Source organism: Vanellus vanellus (assembly GCF_965231255.1).
Source record: "Vanellus vanellus genome assembly, chromosome: 7".
Classification (NCBI taxonomy): Eukaryota; Metazoa; Chordata; class Aves; order Charadriiformes; family Charadriidae; genus Vanellus; species Vanellus vanellus.
In genome coordinates, this window is record NC_138912.1 from 40,932,379 (window position 1) to 40,956,587 (window position 24,209).

At 45.8% G+C, this 24,209-nt stretch overlaps 1 protein-coding gene across 1 annotated transcript; it reads left to right on the forward strand.

Annotated features, from left to right (window-relative positions):
* Positions 1-255: 255 nt before the first annotated feature.
* Positions 256-22,899, forward strand: A1CF (APOBEC1 complementation factor; the record flags this gene model as incomplete). Its single annotated transcript, XM_082486222.1, is given in 11 exon segments — positions 256-354; positions 3,784-3,918; positions 4,130-4,260; positions 6,347-6,587; positions 9,798-9,957; positions 13,420-13,517; positions 14,433-14,703; positions 16,177-16,385; positions 18,707-18,843; positions 19,498-19,631; positions 22,748-22,899. Coding segments are annotated over 11 exon segments (1,767 nt in total).
* Between the last annotated feature and the right edge of the window lie 1,310 nt (positions 22,900-24,209).

Below are 24,209 nucleotides of genomic sequence, written 5' to 3' on the forward strand. Positions count from 1 at the left end.
ATGCTGTTTATTTTTATGCAACATGGAAGGGGGAGGGTGGGAGGGGGGGTGCAGCTATTTTTCCCTGTTCCACCACCTGTGGCATTTTGTTTTGGTTTTATCTCAAGATGACTGATTTAGGAAGAATGATCCTGTTAACTTTCTCAGGAGGGTGGACTTTCTCCTCCTAGCCATATTAATTTATTTAATTTATCTTAAATTTGATTGCAGTGAGCACCCCTAATTAACCTGATTTTTTGCTGATAATCACTCACAATGGAATCAAATCACAAATCCGGGGATGGATTGACCGGCACACAGAAAGAAGCCGCCCTCCGTGCGTTAATTCAGCGAACGGGATATAATTTGATCCAGGTAGGAACTCACGGTCATGTCCTTTTGTGCGCAGGGTCTGGCTTCATCCTGAAGCGATGCATTGCATTGTGGGTTTGAGCAGCAAATCTGTACGTGTGAAGCCCTCCTTGCTCATTCTTCTGCTTTTCTCTAACACAGGTTGCACGTAACTACTTGTGATAGATGCTGTCCGTTATGAAGCAGGTTATTATTCCTCCAAGAATTCTTTTCCCAATGCCAAATTACGACAAGGGTGGAAAAAAAAAAACAAACCCTGAGCATTGCTAAATGTTGGGAAAGGTTGGGATTGCTGTCTCAAAGCCATGGCTGCACCGGCAGCATAGCAAAGAAAACCCACTAAACAAAGTTTCAGAAGAGAGTAGGTCCAGAGTTGGCCATAGGCAGCCCAACACGTCACCACCGCATCTGTCTCGTGTACAGATCCTCGCACACCTACAAGCGTATGTGGGGCAGGTGCCTCACCTGCCCAAACACCAAAGGTTTGCTCCCAGTTTAGTCTTGAAGGTCTCCAAGCGCAAAGCCTCCTCTGGTTAGGGCAGATGGAGACTGAGCGTGTCCTTCAAAAGCCACCTGAAGAAGTCGTTCTTGGTTAGCATGACCAAAACAAGCTGATTTTTCAAAAGCATTGGGCACTAACATGAGTGACCTTGCATCTTGGAAGAAGTGACTGAAAACTGAATTTTAGGCATGTGGCTGCCTTGAACTTTGCCTTGCTTTGTGTAGCACCAGTGGGCACAACAGCCCAAAGCAATAACTAAGACTCTTGGGATAAAGGATTTTCCTCTAGCTCTTAATCCGGTGTGCACCCCAGAACCAGGCCAGCAGTGGGGTTTGTTGCCCTTGAGGAGGCTTTCTGCTGTACCTGACCCAGAAGATAAATAACTTCTCTATATCTTATATTTACTGTGGCTTGCTTTACTTTGGTCTCTAGTATTTCATACTGTCACATCTGGCCATAGCACATTCCTAAGCCACAGATTGCAAGCCCCAGCCCTCGCACACTCCCCAACATCTTTTTTCATTTCCAAGCTTACCATTTTATCTTTCTTTTTCCCCTCTTGATTTCTTTTTCCACATCTCCTTGGGCTTTTCCTCCAACTTATCTATTGGTGCAGCCAAAGACCTTCTTCCTCAGCGCGCGCCAGGGTCTCTCATCTTTGTGAAGGGGACAATGTGGTCCTCCTTCCCTCCAGACACTTTACCAAGATGAGTTTGTTGAGATGCTGCCTTCAAACCGCAAACGAAGCTAATGCAGATTGAGGGATGGCTTCATGTCTTGCCATGCCTCCTCACACACCGGCTCCCACATACATTGACAAAATGAAAAAAAAAAAGAAACCAAACTGTTTGATTGAATGTCTCTTTGTCTCTCACTTGGCTTGAAGTGGGACAGTAATACTCCTCTGGCCATTTTCAGACCATTACTCAGCATTCCTCCAGGTGATCAGCCTCTTCCTCCAGCTGACACGCCAGTGAAAATTGCAGATGACCGCAATGACACAAAACACAACCATCACGTTTTGCCTTCACCTAACGAATAGCTCAAGAGATGGAAAAATCCCATGCCAGCAATGTGCTCAGTTCAGCTAAACTGGGGGCAGAAAAATAGCCTGAAACATCACGGTCTTCCTGTTAGTTTTCCTATAAGAATTCATTCATAAATTCAAACGTCCCCATGACTCCAACATTATGCTGGAAACATTAGTAAAATGGGAATGAGCATGGATAATTAAAGGCTTGTTAGAGGCTCAGGGAAACTGAAAGAGCTTGTGGTATATTCTTATTTTCCTGCAAGGGTCTTTGTTTGCTTACGTGCTTTAGACCTTCTTCTTAAGTCAGCCATACAGGCATTCACTTGCCTGGAATAATCCCAGAGTGCGAAATGACTATGGAAACTATCAGAGAGCCAAAACCAGAAAAATGCCCAGAGTCCCAGCTCCTCTGGGAGCAGACCATTGCTGCAAGGTAGGAGAGGAAGAGGGAAGGGGGGGGGGGAAGAAGAGGAAAGAAGGAAGGAAGGAAGGAAGGAAGGAAGGAAGGAAGGAAGGAAGGAAGGAAGGAAGGAAGGAAGGAAGGAAGGAAGGAAGGAAGGAAGGAAGGAAGGAAGGAAGGAAGGAAGGAAGGAAGGAAGGAAAGAAGGAAGGAAGGAAGGAAGGGAGGGAGGGAGGAAGGACGGACAGGGAAGAAAGCATGAGAAGGAAGGAAAGAAGGAAAACAAGAAATACAGGAAAGATGATTAAAAATAGGAGAGGATAACAGAGACACACTCACCTAGCAAAAACAAAGCAAAAAGATGGAATATTGGCTGGTCTTTGCATCTTTGAGTACCATTTTGGGGCCAAGACTTGCTTCCCATCTAAAGAAATTCCTGGGTAGGCAGGCATGATCTTTTGCCCCTCGCGTGGCCTCTCACCATCGATGGCCCTCCTCTGTGCCCCCTGTAGGGCTGCTTCTGTCATCTGCCCTGGCCAGACCTGCTCCCCTGCTGGGGTCCCTCTGAAATGCCCGGCACAGTTAGAGAAAGTGCTTCACCTCTCCTGGGTGCAGGAAGGGATGGGCGTTGGGGTGCACCATTTCTCCATACCCATCTCCAGGTCCAGGCCCTCACACCGTGTGCCAAGCATTGCTACCTATTCACTAAGCCCAACTGCTGGCACAAACATCTTTTTTCAAGGGCGTTGAGCAGCTCCAGCATCACATACTGCCAACGATGCCTCAGGCTCCCTGGTGGGCCCCTTTCACTCTGTCCACGTCTCTTTCCAAATTTCTGTGTTCATCCCCAGTTCTTCCCGTATGTTAGCACTTTATGAGGTCCAGATGCCCTTTGCTTTTGGAAAGTCCTTCTACTTTCAAACACCATACTTCTGGGTCTCTTCTTTGGTCTGTATTGGAAGGTAACCCTCAATTACTAAAATAAGAGGCAATATCATTGCTAATAAATGTTTATGATTGGATGAGGAATCACGACAAGTTATAAATTTTGCAAGTGTTATATTACACAGCCCACAACTAACACAGTCCACAGAGATTCACCTCCCATAGCCAAGGAGACCTACATTTTCCAAGGAGGTGTTTGACTGTGTCCATCTTGGACACCTGAAGTAGCAATTGAGCTGCAGAGCATGCACTGATGTGTGTTCCTTAGGAAAACTCAGCTAGGTACAAACCAGACCTTTCTCCGGTATCTCAACAGCATACTAACTGGGACATCAAAGCCTTTCAGTAGATATGGCAATGGGGCAGCCAACGCATACTCCGTTATCTCTGATAAAGAATCTGTAAAGAGTTGCTCCTTGCGGGAAGGAGGGCGTCTGCCTCCAGCCCGCTGCTAACGGAGCATGTCTAAAGTGTCATTCCCTAAGAAGAGGTTGGCCACATCCACATTTTAAATCTACATCTAAACCATCTTTTTATTTTTCTCCATGGCAGGAAAATGGGCAGCGGAAATACGGAGGCCCACCACCCGGCTGGGATGGCCCTCCACCAGAGAGGGGGTGTGAGATCTTTATTGGGAAACTGCCCCGAGACCTCTTTGAAGATGAACTTATACCACTGTGTGAAAAAGTAAGACTTTCTGGTGGGTAGTTGTATTGCAGAGGTTACTGACACTCAAAGCTGCATTTCAAGGCTGAACTGGAGATGATTTGGCCCAGGCTACCCCTGACTTGGTGGAGCTCTGATGTGATACAGTCAAGGAAGCACCAAGTCTTGTTTAAACACCTCCCACCTTGCTGACAAACTTCTTTTTCAGAATCACTTTTCTTTCTATTTGCAGATTGGGAAAATCTACGAAATGAGAATGATGATGGACTTTAATGGCAACAACAGGGGCTATGCCTTTGTGACTTTCTCCAATAAACAGGAGGCAAAGAATGCAATAAAGCAACTGAATAATTATGAAATTAGGTAAGCGTGGCAAACACCTTCACATCAACTTTAAATCATATATGTTAATCTGTTTGGTTATGTAAGGCATATTTTTCCTTGCAGCCCAGAGGAAGGTTATTTAGCTACCTAAGCTTTGAGAGGAAATCACCTGTCTCCCTGTGCAGTCATTGCTTTTTGCCATAGTACAAAGGCAATATGTAGGACTCATCAGAGCCAAAATCTTTTCATAGAATCATAGAATAATAGAATCATAGGGTTGGAAGGGACCTCTGGAGATCATCTAGTCCAACCCCACTGCCAGAGCAGGGACACCTTAGAGCAGGTTGCACAGGAACGCGTCCAGACAGGTTTTGAACGTCTCCAGAGATGGAGACTCTACCACCTCCCTGGGCAGCCTGTTCCAGTGCTCTACCACCCTCAAGGTAAAGAAGTTCCTCCTCATGTTTAGGTGGGACTTCCTATACTCAAGTTTGTGCCCGTTACCTCTTGTCCTGTCACTGGGCACCACCAAAAAGAGCCTGGCCCCATCCTCCTGGTACCCACCCTTTAAGTATTTATAAGCATGGATCAGGTCCCCCCCTCAACCATCTTTTTTCCAGACTAAAGAGACCCAATTCCCTCAGCCTTTCTTCATAAGAGAGGTGTTCCAGTCCCCTAATCATCTTGGTAGCCCTATGCTGCACCCTCTCCAGCAGTTCCCTGTCCTTCTTGAGCTGGGGAGTCCAGAACTGGACACAGTACTCCAGATGCGGCCTCACCAAGGCAGAGTAGAGGGGGAGGATGACCTCCCTCGCCCTGCTGGCCACACTCCTCTTGATGCACCCCAGGAGGAAATTTTTTTTTTTCAGGAAATTTCTTCATTACCAAAAAAAAAAAATCTACCAGAACATTGGAAAAAATATTTTGCTTTGGATCAAATTAACTTTTGCCTAGCTGTTGCTGTTTATTTCATGTTCCCCTCTGGGCTGTTTTTATGTTGATTTATTCCTATCCAATCTCTCTCATCACCTATACTGCAGATATGTTCTGGGAGACAGAGCGATTGCAAAAAATGGTGAAATAAGATGGAAACCAATTGGCAAAACAGTGACATTTCCTAATAGATAGGAACAGAAAAAGCCCTCATGTTTGTGACTAAAAATTAGGAACAAAACACCCAGAAATCAACAACATATGGGCCCATCAAGATGTTTTGTATTGATTTCAACCACTTGTTATTTTTTTTTTTTCCAGTTCAAAGTGGGATGAGTAGATGCCTTTGCTTAGAAGCATTTAGAGATAAACCATCCTGATGATTTTATGACTTTCATTAAAAAAAAAAAAAAGGAAACGATGAGTTGTGAATTGCTTTACTAGCAACCCTAATGACGAGCAGGTCACAGGGCACAAGGAAAGGGCTTGGAAACATGATTTGTATCAGAGGCTGGAGGGTCTTAAAGATCAGGCACCTTCCACCTCCACCTCCTCTGCTTACTTCCCTTGTTCCAAAGACTTCTCTAAAGAAGTTTTTAACTTCTCAAGACCTGCAAGAGGTGCTTGGACCACAAAAAGGCGAGAAAAGTCCATGTAAGGAAATTTTTACTTTGGAGTCTGCACAACAGCTGGTATCAGTAAGCCCCCAGATGGTGTCTCCCCGTGATAAGGGATTTTCTTTCCCCAAGACCTCAGTCATGAGGCCCAATGGTGACTGGGAATCTACAAGTCAACAGTGGACATAATGAATACCTAGCTTATACTGGTGGCGACATGAGTCACTGCTGTGACCATGGGTGGTAGGTACAGTTGCCTGGTAGCAGCCGTTTCTGCAAATAGCGAAGGGGACAATCCCAGGAAGCAAAAGCAAAATTTGGCTTTCGTTTCCCTGTGATCTTCATTTCAACTGTGCTGCCTTACTTTGATGTCAAATTTGGCAGTGGCAGCCTTCACATTAGATCTTGCGTTGAGCAAGACCACCCGAATGTCCCCAGCAACATATGCTGCAGGAGTGGGAAGCCTTGTGTTTGACGTGTGTTTTGGGACAAGAGGGGGCCTTTATTTTAACTTTTTCCTCTCTTTGAGAACTGATCCTGATGCCTGACAAACCAGCAATATTGTTTATACGCAGGAACGGGCGTCTCCTTGGAGTCTGTGCCAGCGTGGACAACTGCCGCCTGTTTGTAGGAGGGATCCCCAAAACCAAGAAGAGGGAGGAAATATTAGCAGAGATGAAGAAAGTCACGGATGGAGTTGTAGACGTCATTGTCTACCCTAGCGCAGCTGATAAAACAAAAAACCGGGGTTTTGCTTTTGTGGAATATGAAAGCCATCGGGCAGCAGCCATGGCCAGGAGAAAATTGCTCCCAGGTTAGTACAGATGGTGTGGGTGGTAGGGATGGCTTCATCTCAGGGGTCACCTATGTACACATTGCTCTGCAGTGAGACCGAAGTCTCCAGAGGACACATGTACCCAAGGAAGTGAATGCTGTTGGGTTTTCTCCTCTTGGATGCTAGAGACACTCAGAACAAGGAGGGACCCCAATACACCACGGCTGGCCGATGGAGTCAACCTGGCTCTGGGGTGCAGGGTGGACGGTTCACTATAGATCCTGAATTAGTACCATGCTCTTTCTCCACGATCTTTGTTTAGGAGCTTGAATTTATTAAAAATACGGCTAGGTGGATTTAGGTGTGTGTATCCATACAGCTCTGTTGTAGGATACGTATTATGCTGTGGTTATTCTGGGCTATATATAAAATATAGCCTCTCAGAGACCATCACTCAAGAAAGCATCCAAGAACATATTCAGCCTTGACAACGTACTGAGGATGTTCCTGAAAATGGATATTTTCCATGTGGGAAGAAAACTTCAAATGAGGAACTGCTTTAGGATTTAGCCAATATAAAAAATAAGTCTATGCAATTGAGCACTGGGGGACATTCAAAGATCATTGTGAAGGAGAGAGAAGTTTGGCAGGTGTTAGATGAAGGACTCACTTAACATTAGGAGCATTTGCAGTGATTTCACCAATTTTCTCATGCTATCTTTTGTTCAGCATCTCCCGCACTGCGTTATTGAACCCAACTCACTTGCTGGTGAAAGAATCCGATAAACCTTCTGTTTTGAGACTTGTTCATAACCCACCAGCCTTCTTTCACTCTTTCTTTTGGACAGCCTGTGAAACACCACGAGTCATTTAAATCCTTTTTTCTATTGAAAAAAAAAAAAAAAAAAGGAGGATGATGTCGAGCACTGAGTACACTTAGCTATTGTGGCACATCTCACACTGATTCTTTTTCCTTTTATTGTGCATTTTCTGCATCAGTTTAACATCTCCCTAGTTGTGGGAGTACGTTCAGTTAGTCTGTGCTTCAGCACAACTTTTTCTTGGTTTCTATATCGAGAACGAAGGAAGGAGCGGGCGCAGCCACAGCTGCCAACGGCAGCCTTGAGGTAGCAGAGCACTTGAAATCCTGAGCAAAGACAGTGAGACAGATGGGAACGAGCACGTACCCCTGAACAGACGTGTGCATTGCTCTAGAGATTTCCAATTTAGGGACATCTCGGTAAACAGTTTGGGGAATTTCAAAGGCCTGAGCAGGAGCCAGAGTCTTCTGATGTTGCAAACATAAGGGAGGAACTTGAAAAAAAGTGTGACGCCAGAACTGAATGTGTCTCCAGCTGATGCATTGGATGAATGTGAGATTGCATATCATTATCAAGACGCTTCCTTTACTGTGAACCTTGCTGCTCTTTTGAGGGAGCTTTGTAGAAGAGACAGAAACGCCCAAAAAGAAAGATGCTTTTTATGAAAACTTTGTCCTGTCTCCTGGTTAAACAAGAGGGTGGAGGAAAACTGGGTTTTAGCAAGAGGCTAGTGAAGGCACCAAGCTTAGTTCCTTGCTGCAAGTCAACCAGGTCATTATTTCCACTATTGAACAGAAAATGGTAATTCAGAAAGGGGCACGCGGCCTTTCGTTTCAGCTGGCTGCCTTTAGCAGCCACCTCTCTATTTCTGGTCACTAACAGCTCGGGTCAGACTGGGCAGTGCCGAAAGCTGAACAACAGCCCAATCTCGCTCCACAAATCCTGGCTCATTCATGAGCCTTCCTATCAGGGAGCAGCCTCTTTCCGTTTAGTTCGTTGATTTTCACTTCCAATGTAGATAAACGGGTCTCCAAATTCTGCCCTCACCCTCTAATTTTCTCTATTCTGAAGCTCCCATCCCCTCACAGATGGGTTATCCAAGTGGAGATGCAAGATAGGATGTCTTTTTCTAGAAGTCTCCAAAGATGGAGGAGGATTCTCATTTTCCCTCTCCCGGCATAAGCATCCCCTGGGTTCTTCCAGGTTTTAGCACATAATTAGGGCCTTGGAGGACCCAATCTTCGTGTCATAAAGATCAGAGAGAAAGAAAGAAAAAACACAGAAAGATCCACTTACTCTTTGGGGGACATTTGCAGAAGAGGCAGACATTTTATTTCATTATTTGGAAGGAATATCTAGCACTTACCATGCTGCTAAGACAGAAAATGTTCCCTACTCCACATCCAAAGAGCTAGCTGCTGGGCCAATTACAACTGCCAGAGAAGAAGTGGGCCACAGATAGAGCACGTGGAATTTGGGGCTCTGGATATTAGAGAGATTTCAACCACTCCTGGAGAGAAAAGGGAGGAAGATCTCCCTGCAAGACATGCAGAAGGGACAGGGAAGAAAAAGAGGAGGAAAGAGGTATCATTGCCATCTGGAGAAGACAGGAGGTGAAGCAACCATCACTACTTGGAGATCCCTCTGCCTTACCTGCTGTCCTGCTGCTCACCACTGCGATTCCCACAGCTTTGAGACAAGGCTGCGGCAGTCAGTTTTCATTACATATTGAACATCACTAATTGTCTAATCCATTACTTAACAGATTAGGTGACTCGATGCAAATTATTATGGACCTCAGCATGATAACATGGCGACATCACCTTTAACTACCTCTTTATTTGCTCTTTTTATTCTCTGCCCCTCAGTGGCTTGATCCAGTGTGTAGAGGGCTTCACCTCCACTCCCACGCCCTGTTTTATGCCTCATTAATTTTTGTGTCCCTCCTTTCTACTACTTCTGCAGCAGGGACCATACGACTTCAAATACTTGCATGCAGAGACATCCCGGCTTTTCCTATTTCGTTTCATCTGGCTGGGACTTCTGGATCCCTTTCCTGTTATCTAGGGAATGAAACTTTTGCAGCCAAGAGGGATTTTTATAAATTCATTAAAATATTTCCCTTTAGAGAGCACTCAAAGGAACGCAGACGTTGGTGAATCATGCCATGTTTTCACTTCTTTAATCCTGGATGCTGCATTTCTGCAGGCATCTAGGGTATTAGCAGGAGCACGCTGAAAGTGTGACGTTCTGCTTTTGGAAATGAGTTAACAAAGCAGCTGTGCGTGGAGCTAGAAAGGCTTATCTTGGCCCCATTTGTAGAATCGGCCTATTCTACTGCTCATACTGCTTGTGAAATAGTCTCTGAGTAGAAGTGAGAGGAGCCAAAGCCTGTCTGACACTAACTATGCCAATCCCTTTAAAGGAAGGATCCAGTTGTGGGGACACCCTATCGCTGTTGACTGGGCAGAACCAGAAGTGGAGGTGGATGAGGACACCATGTCGTCGGTAAAAATACTTTACGTGAGGAACCTTATGCTCTCGACCACTGAAGAGACCATAGAAAAGGAGTTCAACAACATCAAGCCAGGTAGGAACCCATTGGCATGGTAGCTCCTAAATAAGTACTGCTACTGCAAATGGAAATATTTCTCCATTCATAAAATGCCAAAGGAAGAGATAAAAATAACTGGTTTTCCACTGTAAAATATTCATGTGTAATGCCACAAAAATTGTCATTAGGCTGAAGACTCCGACCCAACATCCACATCATGTCATCCCATTAAGGGCCGCTTAATTCCCAGCTAACAACACTACTAACCTTTTTAGGATGACTGGTAACTGGAAGAGAACCAAAATGCTGCATGGGAATGCCTGTGTCATAGAAATGATTCCGAATCATTTTGGTCTTCCTTAAAAAGATAGAGTTGGTGAAACAGCTGGGTGATTTCAGCAGTCGTCTTCTATGGCAAGGGATGATGATAGCAATAGGGTGGTTTAATACAAATGCTTTTTATCTAACCTGTCTAAACTCCGAATTCTATCATTTTCATACAAAAATACCCCACATTCTTTTGTACATTTGTGAATAATCAGTGCTTATCATTTAACACAGAATATGACGGTATTCCTTTGTGGGGTATATTGCATGCACTTAGGGTGAGATTTTTCAAAAAGCAAGTAAGTTTGTTTGGAATAAAAATCCGGCCAGCTTTCAAAGGAGATTTTACTCCTGAGTTGCTCCAGCTTTAGGAGATTCCACCCAAACCCAATAAAGTAAAAATAACCCATTTCTGCAGCTCTCCAGACCACACAGTCCATCAGGCATTAGTAACTTATGCTTGGCAGTGTGAAATCCCCTTTCGTCTTGTTCCTGTTAACTTCCTTCTATTATTTTTTTTAAAATATACTACAGAGCTTCATTTTTCCTTCACTAATTTTTCACTTCTGGTCTAAACATTTTTTATTTTTTTTTTTGTACTAGGCTGCAATGTAAAGGTCTTTATGAAGTTTATGAGTCTTTTCTGTCCTTCTAATGTTTCTGGCTAATACTTTCAGCCACCATCAAGCTGTTAGACATCCCAGTTTCCTCGTGTTAAATATGTATCATCACACTCCCTTAACTGTTTCCTCCTTTTATTTACCCAGTTTTCCTCCTGAACATTGAACTATTCGCACTCCCCAGAAACACGTTTATGCCCCTTTGGCACTTTGGTAACAGTCATTGACTTTGCTCCTAAAAGAAGTTCTCTAGTATAACAAGAGAAGATCATCTTTAATTTTCTTTTCATCGCTTTATCATTTTACTTCTTGTACCAGAAATTCTTTTTTTTTTTTTTTTTTTTTTTAAATGGACAGCTTTGTGTATTGTGACTAAAACCAGGAATACCATTCTTAAAACTGTGCCATGCTTTCAAAAAGAATGCACATCAGAGCAGCAAAACCTGAGCTTTGAGAGCTTTGAGGAGAGAGCGAATGCAGTTTAAGTTATAGTGAGATTATGAGATTACAACCAAAATAGTCAGCAAGGGTCTGAAATGATTCACTTCCCCCTCCTTGGTTGTCTACCTTATTCATTGAGGTGCATTTTGGTACTGCTTGCCTGAAGAGTACATTTGATCCAGGGCATTAAGAAGCTGTTTTGACAATAACGAGTCATCCAATAAAAAATGATCCTAATGAGAAGAGTTACGATCCAGAAGCCCCCACGGCAGAGCAATTACCGCGTCGCTACGGCCTCCTTAGACACTACCAGGAATGCTGCTTTTGCGTAACGTAGTACAAGTATCACCCCTTAAATCTGTGCCAGATGTAGTACCTGATGAGTTCTATAGAGATATACCTCACTCGTGTCAAGGAAAAGCCCTGCCCTTGCTCCCTAGAGGCTTTGGCAAAAATCCTCATCCCTGGCAAAGTTTCCGGCAGGAAGGTCGTGCTCTCCAAATGTACCCAAGGAGACGATATTCCCCCTGTAACGTCACACATACAGTCTCTCCGCGGAGATGACCTGAGGGTGAGTATCACATCGCTTTGCCCCAGCAGAGGCAGGAGCAGGGAAGAGCAAGATTTTTGGCTCAGGTGAGGATCAGTAGCACAGAGCGCGCTCGAGGAGGCAGAAGGGGGATTTTTCAAAACGCAGAGAGTTCATTAAAGCCTTGACTTGTAAACAAGGCATCAGCATATAACTCCCATAACTTTAGGCTTAGAAAATCACCTGCCGATCCCAGAAGGACACAAAGTGCTACTTACCGTTCCGGTGTCGTTTTGAAGATGTGCATGCTGCTCAGGTTATAGGCTGGGACAGGCTTCATTTAGGCCACTGGAGCTCCTAATGACTCCCCCTGAACTCCAAAGAAATATATTTTCTCCTGCAGTTGTTTAAGTGCTTTTTTTTGCGGCAATATGACATTTCCCTGTGCACCTGTTCAGCTTTAAAGGGTAAGAAGCCAACAGAAGTGTCGTTCAGCATATATTTCTAAAGGATGTGTTTGGGGGTGTTATAGTTTCGGTGGCTGGGCTGGTTGACGATGTGCTTCCCAACCCACAGGAGTGGGGAAGATGAACAATTAGAGAAGAAAAGGCAGATGTCTAAAGCTTGTGACCAGAGGGAATAGGACCAGTGTGGTTGTTTTGGAGACAAACTTATTAGTGCTGAGTATCTCAGTGCTGGCAGCAGAGCAGCTGACAAGGGAAGGGGAAAGCTGTAGAGGGTGGACATAGAAGAGAAGAACAAGAAGCCATTTACATTTGAATTATTTTGGGTAATCACAGAGGCTGGAGGCACCATGATGGGGGTCTCCAGCCCAACCCCGCTCCCAGCAGGGCCAATGCCGCAGCTGCAGCAGGCTGACCAGGGCCGCGTCCAGGCAGGTCAGGGCATCCCTGGGCATGGGGATCCCTCACCACCTGGGGCCCCATCACAGGGATGCCCTATTTGCACGGGAAAGGCTGTTTATTAGGGCCAAACCTACTGCCCCATCAGTCCCAACCCATCCCCGTGCTTGGGGCTGCTCTGTCCTGGGCAGGACTGGGAGCTTGTTCTTACTGAACATCCTGAGTCGATGGTTAAGAGAAGAGCCTCCTTGTTTTATGGCAGAAGCATCAGCTTGCCTCAAGTTGCCTCCGAGTAACATGTACGATGGACATATGAAAACATGGAGACAACCTTACCTGTAGCTCACCAAATCCTGGGCTGTTGCACATCCTGCTCGACCATCCAGACTTGGTGGTCTGTCACAGAAGGGAGACAAAAGACCAAAGGTAGCATCCAGCAGAGCAGCTTGGACAGGAGAGAACCACTGCAGTTTAGTGGGAAACTTACTAGAGTCTGACCCCAAATACTTCTAGTTTGCCTTGAAATGCTACAACCATTGTATATTTGCTTTCCCATGATATACACATCCTAAGAGGTAAGAAGACGCTGTCCTCTTGTTCTTTTACCCTTGATCAGCATTTGCTCTCCAAGGGATCATAACCCAACACAGTTGCTCTTTCAGATCTGTATTTTCCAACTAATACCCATTTCCAACTAATATGTCAACATTTTCTGCAGGTGCGGTAGAGAGAGTAAAGAAAATTAGAGACTACGCCTTTGTGCACTTTAATAAAAGAGAACATGCGGTGGAAGCTATGAAAGCCTTGAATGGGAAGGTAAAGCTGCTGCAAATGCTAATTTGTGGGGCTTGTGTGCGGTATATTATACACAGCTGAAACAAAGCCGCCTGGTTTATTAGCTACAAAAACATCCTGAAGGCGTTAGTCCTATTTTCTCTTTGCAGGCTGCTTTTATACTCCAGAATTCGCCTTTCAGCAGCTCTGATGTACACAAACTGTTCATTTTGGCTTCTTGCTCCTTGCATTTGTGCTAAATGTTTGCCTGGCTCAGAGTGTGGTTCACTGCTCAGAAAAAGAAAGAAGAAAAAAAAAATAAGGAGAGGAAAGCCTAAACACAGACTAGCAAACGAGGGGTTACGGGTCCCCTTGGCTCACATTCACATCCTTGGTCCACGTCTGCCAACAAAAACACTCACAGGACAGCATGTGAATGGCAAACCGGGACAAACAAGGTCAACCCAAAACATCTGCTCCAAATTCAGATGCGGATTTGCAAGGAGGTTTGCTGTATTTAGTACCTCTTGCACTACACGTAATTCACGGCGCTGTAATGCAAGAGCTGTTCCCAAAGAGGTGTTAACCCCACTCCTATTTTTAGCGCTATTGCTATTCTCCATAGGAGCACATATAATCTTGCTGACTTACGCGCTACTTTGCAGGGAAGCAAAGCCTTTTGAAGGCTTCACAACTAGGCTAATTTGGTCAAGGAACCTCAACTGGCCGGGGTCTGGGCTGTGTGCTTTCAACACGTTAAACCTTTACCCAGCCAGTGCCTTCTTCCACCCACAGGAGGGAGATTTGGGGGTTTTGTGGGGTGGTTTTCTCCATCTTCCCATCCCATTAGCAAACCATGTGGGGAAAGTGCCTCCCTAGGCAGGATAATCCCCATGCGCTTTGGAGACTTACACTTGTGCTTCTCCCGTGCTCTCTCCCTGCCATCCTGGTGTGAAGGTGCTGGATGGGTCCCCGATCGAGGTGACGTTAGCCAAACCTGTCGACAAAGACAGCTACATCAGATACACTCGGGGCACGGGCGGCAGAGGTACCATGCTGCAAGGAGAATACACCTACGCCTTTGGACACGTGTACGACCCAGCCACCGCCTACTTGGGCGCCCCGGTTTTCTACGCACCCCAGGCCTACGCAGCTATCCCCAACCTCCACTTCCCTGCTGCCAAGGGGCTCAGCAACAGGAGCATCATCCGGCCCCCGTCCATCCGAGGTAACTCCTGTCACACCAATACTCAACGCTAGCAAAATATCTCCTCTGGGGCTTGGGTGGCTGCTCCCCAGACTCACGTCGAGTGTGTTGGCTTTACCCTGGACGCTGGACCTCTTTCAGAGGGCTGTGGAGAACACAGTTTTTAGACTCTGTCCTTCCCAAAGGCATAGCGATCTTCCAGCAGACTAAGCAGGGCATGAAAAAAATAACCATTTTCCCCCAGCAAGCCTGGAAAAGCTTGCAGATCACCCTCGGTCCAGCATAAATAAACCACGAATCCTCCTGATTTTGCCCCAGCAGGGAAGACCAAACAAAATAATTTTCCTTTCTCCCCTTCAAAGCCAACTCCCTCAACCCGCCACCAGGCACAGCTCTCCGCTGTGTTTCCGCTTTGCTTTGAAGGTCAAAGGGAAAGTTTTACCAGTCCTGGTGTTTTCTGACCCAAAGCCACGGAGTTTCCCAAGGAGGTCACATTGCCCTGATGCAGGGTAGGGAACCAACACTGAAATCAAGCCATTAATTGCGAGCCTTGGAGATGGACTTCTCTTTTGGGGGATCGTTAACCTAATAATAAGCAGCCTATGAAAACAGAGAGTATTTCTGAAAGCTGCTGGGGCTCTGCCTTTGATCTCGGGTGAGTGCACATGGGACCAAATCAAATCCCCAGGCTCAGGTACCCCCAAATTAAATATTGTTGCAGGCGTCGTTTGGTAAGTGAAGAACTAAGCTTGGGGGTTAGCAAAAAAATAAATAAATCTGCCCATTTGATCTTCCTTCCAAAGATGATGCCTGTGGCAGTCATCTTGTGTCCCCAAGCCCAGAGCCGTGTCCCACGGCAGGCTTGCCACCCTGGTAGGGCTGGCAAGGACCGTGCCAGCCCATTTTTCCCCCTTCCCAAGGAAGGGGACAGGGGAGCAGGAATTTTGTTTTTGCCCTCACAGGTGGAACCGGCTTCTATGAAGGTTGCATTGGGAGAGCTGCCGATGTGATAACCCACCAGCCTTCTCTTGCCTTACGGTCTCCCCACACTCCCAAGTAGGGCTTCCCGAGGAAAAAAAAAAAAAAAAAGTGTTTTGGTTTATATAATCGACAGATTGTATAAACTCTGAATTCTTCATGAAAGGGAAATTACACTGGTGGGTAGCAAGTGATATCAGCTGTCCCCTCTCTGCCTTTCAACTACAAATCTGGGTAGAAAGGTGTGACAAAATCAAAACTGACCAGAGAAGATGGAAACTGTGTAAGAAAGAAGCAGGGCTCCCCCCCCCAGAAAACCTCACCTGTCCAAGCATATGAGCCCAAAAAGAAAGGGTGTCAACATAGAGCATGGCTATCCCCAGCAGCAGGCTACGGGGAGCTCCTGCCCATCTTCTTCCCAAACCCGGCGAGTGGGGCTAACTTTTCCATTTCAGCGAGAATCAGGGTAATTTTTCCGGTGATTTGATTCAGTTTAATGCCTTCTTACATTCCTAGAAATTTACATGAATGTACCTGTAGGGGCTGCGGGAGTTAGAGGACTGGGAGGTCGCGGCTACCTGGCGTACACGGGCCTGGGGCGCGGATACCAGCTCAAAGGAGAAAAGAGGGGAGAGGATAAACTCTACGACCTCTTGCCAGGAATGGAGCTCACGCCGATGAACCACGTCACGCTAAAGCCCCAAGGCATCAAACTCGCTCCTCAGGTACGTGCGTGAAAAAAAAAAGAGGGTCAACATCCCAGCCAGAGGTTTTCTTTGCCCAAAACGCTTTTAGGAAAACGGACCCCAGGTTGAATCTGCACTAAATGCATTCTTGCATCTCAAAAGACATTAAAAAAAAACATAAAATACCATGAGTTGCATCTTGCAATAACCATCCCCTCGCTGGAGAACGGTGTCCGCTTCCCCTCGGAGGGAAGTTTTCATAACCAGCCATGGGTGTAAGATGAAAACCAACCATGGCTGTCGCCCCATAAAAGCACTGAGGGTAAAGAAATTCTTCCCCCAAAATGGGTTCAAAAAACAGGATGCATTGCTGGGGGCTTGACCGAGGAACAAATACACACACGTAGAAAAATAATGTACGTTTCAAAATCATTTATGGGGAAAGAGGTGTCGACTGCCTGCACAACCCAGCCCAGCGCACAAACTCTGGTTGCACAAGGAGGCTTTTGATGTGGTCGTGTGTGTGGGACTGGGATCCAGCTGGATGGGTGAGGGCTGAGGAGAACAAATTCCCCGAGTTTTTGAGAGTCTAGCTCTTACGGCAACTCCTTTCCCCTTACATCATCCAAAGCAACATGAGGAATTAACTTAATCCTGAATTTTGAAGCACGTCTTTGCCCATAGTACTTCAATTGCCACAGCATCTGGCTTGCCAAAGCGTGTGAAAACGTCTTTTTCTCCCCCAGAAAGCTGGAAAGTGTATTTTTCCCCCCACTCTTCAAAATTTCACAGTCCCCTTACTCTATATTAAAAGAGTATAAGATGGGTGAAATAGCCCTGGTGGTGCTGCCCTACCTTAGGGCAGGTGAAACTCATTTTTACCTCTTCCCATCCAGGCAAAACCCACGCTGTGTGTATTCCAAACGGTGCCGTAACAGCGCCAGGCCTTTGCAACACTAGTTTTTTGGGGCATATTTTCCCAGCAGCTGAGCTCCCTGATCCCCTCCCCCCCACACACACACACTGCTTACTATTTTACCACAGTGGGTCTTAAACAGCGACAGCGCGCTTCACAACAGCCTTGTTAATAGGACAGCCTCATTAATACCTGGTCAGCTTCCCCATCCATTGCACCGAGACCGTTCCAACAGCGTCGTTGAATGATGGGTTTCATTCCCACCGCTTAGCTGGGATGCTCGGTGTGAATAAGCAGATCTGTCTTGTTGAGGACTTAAATGTTGATGTAACATTATAAACCCGACATCCGTATAAAGGCGTTGGGACAGCAGGGAAGAAGTGCTGCCATAGTCAGGAAATGGAATGAACTGGTTTGTTTACGCTACAAAGTGCTAAACGGCGGTTGGAGCCACAATTACAAAAATTAAAAGCAGCCAGCGCTGACGTTTAAATTTTACACCTTAATTTTAAATAAAATTAAGTGTAATTTTTAAATAGGGCAGGCCACAGAAAGATGCGGGTTTGGAGGCACCCAGGGGTCTCTGGTCTGACCCAGCTGGCAGCATGGTCAATGCCGCAAAGCCCCAAGACCCAACATCTTCGCAGCTGAGTGGCAGATCTGGTGGAGCTACTCGAAAAAAAAAAAAAAAAAAAAAAAACCCTGGTCCAAGCACCACTTATAGGGAGGCACGGGAACACCACGCTGCATTCAAACTCATTTGGGACAGCACATACACTGTGGGTTAAAAAAAAAAAATCAGGAAAAAAAAATGTACAAAGCCGAAGCAAGAATGTTTTTGGACAGCGATTCCAAATTACCACAGAATAAGCTGTGCTAAGGCTGGGGGCAACGTGGTTCAGCATTTCTCTTTCAAACTAGAAGCAGAAATCGCCTATTGAAGCCTGTATAATTAATTGGATGGAAACACAGCCTTTTTTTTTTAAAAAAAAAGAAGGCTATTTGGACTTTTTATGCACCCCCACTAAGCCAGGGAGGTAACAGAGCAGTGAAGATGAATGCAGCCCTGGTGTTTCAGCACTGTTCAATAGAAGTGCATAGATAGAGTTTCTGCAGAGGATTCAAAGAAAACCATGCCGATAACAGAATAAAACAGCTAATCAGCAAAAGGACAAAGACGGCCGATTTAAACAGGGTAATAATTAACTTCGGGAATTAAACAGATTTTTGAAATATAAAAAAAATGTAGATGAATTTTATACTTCAAGGTGAAGGTAGTATCCCATCAGCTGTTTATTTCATGTTTCTTTTGCTATGCCTTGAGGGACCTGCCACGACACCCTCCAAACCCCTTTGGAATAGAAGGAAGCTGACCAGAGCTGGGTGAGAAGGCTACTGCGCAGCAATTAACCCAAGCAAAAAAAATCCCTTTCCTCCCTTCTAGATCTTAGAAGAAATCTGCCAGAAAAACAACTGGGGACAACCTGTTTACCAGCTCCACTCTGCCATTGGCCAAGACCAAAGACAGCTCTTCCTGTACAAAATCACCATCCCTGCCCTCGCCAGCCAGAACCCCACCATGTATGTAACTATCTGAGGTTTTCTGGGGTTTAGGATTTTTTTTTTTTTTTTTTAAACGGCATTTTATCTAGCATCTCTCCTCAAAAAACAATCGCACAGGTCTCCATTTCCTTTGTGTATATATATAAAAATATATATCTATGGGAGAAAAACATCCACAAACTAAAACAGACGGATAGTGATGCCTGCCATGCTTGGTGCTCCCTCTCTGGTAGTGCAAAGGTTACAGAAAGCCAGAAATAATCAGGCAAAAGGGTGCTTTTTTAGTACAAAAACAAAGCCTACTGTAGCTCTTGTGGGGAAAAAGAAAGCAGCTTGAAGGAACGCGCTGATAATGCAGCTCCAAATACGAGTCTAAAATTTTCTGGTGTAAAACATTGTTTGCTGTGTATTTTAAAGAAAAACCCAGACGGCGGCAGGCTTTCTTTCAGACTGAAAATGCACAACGTGCTCTGGCGGGATGTCGTGTCCAAAATGAGACTCAGGGAGAATAATTTTGTTAACGTACCAGCACGGTAAAATAATGTTTCCGTCTGATGTGTGGGATGATCTATAAGAGGATCTAAGCATCTTGCAGGAAAGTCCGAGAGAAAAAAAAAAAAAAAAAGAAAAAGAAAAAAAAAAAGCCAAGCTAACATTTTTCTGTACTCCCAGACATCCCTTCACACCGCCCAAGCTCAGTGCCTATATTGATGAAGCAAAAACCTACGCGGCCGAGTACACCCTTCAGACGCTGGGGATTCCCACGGAGGGAGCAGAGGTGCCTCCTGCAGCCCCAGCTTTTCCAGGTATGGGAAGGTCTGTATAGCAAAGGTCTCCTGGAATATTATTTTTCCTGCTGCTTCCTTGCGGATGTCAAGAATGAATCTGGTTTGGGCCACTGAGGACAGGCCTGGCTGTGCTTCGCCACACGCCTCTACCTTGGCTCATGTTATTTATGTGTATGGCATCTTCATTGCCTATATAGCAGTTTATCTCTACATCAGGACTACCCAGATTACGGTGTACATACCATAAAACAACTCAGGCTGGAAGCACCGGGGGTGGGGTTGGGGGTCTCTGGTCCGACCCCACTCTCAGCAGGGTCAATATTGCAGATACAGCAGGTTCACAGAATCCCAGACTGGTCAGGGCTGGAAGGGACCTCTGGAGCTCACCCCGTCCCAACCCCTGCCAGAGCAGGGGCACCTCCAGCAGTGGCACAGGACACGTCCAGGCGGGTTTGGAACGGCTCCAGAGTGGGAGTCTCCCCCACCTCTCTGGGCAGCCTGTGCCAGTGCTCTGCCACCCACACAGGAGAGAAGTCCCTCCTCATGTTTACATGGAACTTCCTATGCTCAAGTTTGTGCCCGTTACCTCTTGTCCTGCCACTGGGCACCACTGAAAAAAGTCTGTTCCCATCCCCCTGGCACTCTCCCTTTACGTATTTATAAGCATTAATAAGACCCCCCCTCAGTCTTCTCTTCTCCAGACTAAAAAGCCCCCAGTCCATCATCCTTTCCTCATAAGAGAGATGCTCCAGTCCCCTCATCATCTCTGTAGCCCTTTGCTGGACCCTCTCCAGCAGTTCCCTGTCCTTCTTGACCCAGGGAGCCCCGAACTGGGCACAGTGCTCCAGATGCGGCCTCACCAGGGCAGAGCAGAGGGGGAGGATGACCTCCCTCGACCTGCTGGCCACACTCTTCTTGATGCCCCCCAGGATGCCATTGGCCTTCTTGGCCAACCAGGGTACATTGCTGGCTCGTGGGCATCCTGTTATCCCCCAGGACTCCCAGGTCCCTTTCCACAGAGTTGCTCTCCAGGAGGTCAGGCCCTAACCTGTTGTTTGAGGCCATGTCCAGGTGAGGTGGGGCAGTGTCCAAGGATGGGGATCCGCTACCGCTCAGGGCACCATTCCAGGTGCACACCTCCCCTCCACTACTTCCAGTTTGTGGATGCTTCCTTTCAACCGGGAGCCCCAGATAGTGCGCAGGATCCGGAACTGGTGTGCCCAGTGCCACATCGGGGTTGAGTCCCATCCTTGGACCTTCTGGCTACGGTCTGGCTGATGCCACCCAGGATGGAGTAGATCTTCCTCACTGCAAAGATGCACAGTTGATTGATTGATGGTCCATCCGTCCTCCCCCAGCACCCCCAGTTCCTTTTGAACCAAACCTTTTGATTTCATCTGCCAAAGAAATGATGCAACCATGAAAGTTAGGATCTGATTCCAAATCTCACACACAGCCCCGCTGGAAAGTTTCTTTTCCAGTTTGTGAATTCATACCCAACAGCTCTTGAAACTGCCCAAAACAGCTTGGGAAGTCATGGAAAACACAGGCTGGGAGCAGGAATCTAGCTCACACGCATTACATTTACTGTGCTCTCCAGCATGATCATTATTCTGATGTAGTGGGAGCAACGCATGCCAAACTGTACATGAGGAATGCATTAGTCAGTACTATTGAGTTGTTTGGAGTGTCTCAAGGATGGATTTAAAAAAAAAAAAAAAGTATATATAAAAAAAAAAAGAAAATCTATCCGGCTTCCTGCCACAGGAGTCCGCAAAAGCCACAGAAAAATCAATTTGTCTGGGTTCGCACAGGCTTCCGTAGCGTGGAAACCAAATGGGCTCTTTATTGAATCCAGTCTCCACTTACTGCTTAATTATAATCTCTCCTTTTTCTTTCATCCACCCTTATTTATTTGTCTTGGAAACTCAACAAATTGACATACATTAAACTTTCTGCTTGCAACACACACCGGTCCTTGATCAGGGCTTGCTGAAGCCCAGCTGGGTTCAGGCGATGCCCATGCTGCTAGCTCATTTCTCTTGTGGTGGTGGCAGATATTCTTTAAATGACATATTTCTCAATTCCTAGTCGAAAGGTTGCACCTCACTTTGCTGATGCAAAGAAGATACTGTGGGTGGCCACAATACTCAAATTATAGCAAATTTCTCATGTTTTCCCCTAAGGTAACACCTCCAACAAGGCAATGTGCTCTTGGTGTTACCCAATATCTCCATACCCCCCACCGAGAGGACCTCGGCTCTGACTGACCTTGAGTTGATCCCGTTGTCCAGCTGGTCAGTTGGAGCTTTTGGACCCTGGGAGATGTAGTTTGGCAGCAGAGTCTGGTCCAGCAGAGCCACTGGGTACCCCAGCTGCTCTTCCCAAATTTGGGCTTTGTCTTGATTCTTATTCTTTCACAACAAACTATTGTGGTCTGGTTGAAAAGCTGCTATCCCCTGCTTTCAGACAGGCCAGCCCCAAATGATGTTTGTTTTCCCAGTGAATCATTTTCAATCAGTAAAGCTAACATTTTCCCATGGAAAATTTTGAAGTGTTGAAATCACATTTTCCATTAGAAACTGATGGGGGGGGGGGCGAAATCCAGCGTACTAAATATTTTCTCCCTGATATTGTATAGAGGGAGTTTCCCTCCCCTCTAACGTGGCTGTCCTGAATTGCATGTATTTTGGCTGTGAAGGGTATCAGAACCATATTTTCGCTATAAAACCCGCCCAGATTTCCCCTATATTATGTCACTTTCTTGCTCTCCTCACGTCATGCGTGGGAGGACATGTACAGAGCACCATTACCACCCTCTTAGCTCAGAAATAATCAAAGCCTAAGGAAAAAATATTCAACAGAGAGGGGCATTTTCCAAACAGCGTGTTTACGAAATAATAGCTGAGGAAAACACATTAATTTTTCAGATTTTTTAATTACCCTTAACGTGGAGAAAAGACATGCCAGAAATGACCTATTTAATTGAATTAGATTATTCCCATTGACAAACTCATCGCTCCCTGTGTCATTCCCATCGACGGCAAAGTCTTCCCATTGAAAACTATCAGTTGATGGTGAGTTTTGAAGGCCTTTTCATTAACCTGCCTTTTTTCCCCTCCCTTCCTCTGCAGGATATACCATTGCTAACGCAGCCGCGACTGTCACAGCCACTCAGCTCAAACAAGCGGTCACCATGGGACAAGATTTAGCGACATACGCTGCCTACGAAGCCTACCCCGCCTTCGCAGTTGCTGCACGCAGCGACGGCTATGGAGCATTTTAATCCCATCTTTAATCAAGTTCCCTTAAATAGAGCACAGGCCAGGGGAAAAAAAAAAAAAAAAGAAAAAAATCTCAGTCTGGTAATTCTTACACCCTCATGATTTTAACCTAATCTGTCGTCTTAAGTTAGATTTTAGTTGGAGTTTCATTCTTGTAGTTCTTTAGTTTCGTAACAGGGGAGAGAAAGGAGAAATTAAAAAAAAAAAAATCATTCAAAATCAGACTTTCACACTAGAAAGTGAAATCTCAGCCCAGAAAATGAGTGGTTCTCAGTTGTGTGTATATACATACATATATACATATATGTATATATACAGACACACCATTGGGTGTGTGTTTACAAGCAACGACCTGTGCTGAAAACAGCTGGTCCCATGGGCTGGGGTCCGGGGGTTAGATGTGGGACTGTGGAAGGATGGGGTGAATCCAGCAAGTCCCTCCGTGCATCAGGAGTTCTCCTCTGTTCACCCCCTAAAATTTCTCAAGCCAGGCAGAGCAGTGGGTAAAATGAAAGGTTTCCCCTTTGGCCACATAGAGATCTCCGGTTGGCTTCTTACTGCCTCCAAGCATCCCGTGGCACCGGCGCTGTGGTGATGTGTTCAGGCATCTCAAGCGTCTTTTAAATTCATTCTGGCACAGCCAAGGGAAAAAGACATTTATCATAAACGTGTCTGCCCAGCCTAGCAGGCCAGTTTGCACGCTCTTGAACGCTGATTTGGTTTTTAAAGCAGGAGGCAAGCATTCAGCAGCGTTTTCCCTCTTACTTTGCTACTTCCCAGCCACATCTACAAGTCACAAAAAAGCAAATAATGGCGTATTTTTTCCACCTCCCATCAAATGGCACACTCAGTGAAATAGAGGAAAACTTTTAGGACTATTAAGTTTGAGGACCAGAAAAGTGCTATTCGTTAGGACCAATTCTCTACTTAATTAGAGCACAAGAGCTCACAGCCATGGCCCAGTAATAACAGGCACTTCTACAGGAATAAAATCATATACAAGGAAACTTTTCAACAGGATGGCAAGCGCCCTGCCTGGCTATCAGTGCCGGTTTACACATCAAAGCAAGGCTGCTGGCTGCTGCGGTTCTTGCAAAAAATTAATTTAGTGGAAGAGGGTTCACGTCAACAGTAAAGGCACCTCTCGTTTTGGAGAGCACCGGTGTTGGTGGTGTGTTTGAACGCTTTGGGGATGCTGAGAGCATCCTTTGGTTGACAGCAGGAGGGCATTATCTATTTATTTCTGCCATCAGATTGAGGCAGGAATAACGATGCTCTGGAGATATAGGAGAAACCCAGTGTTAGATAACTA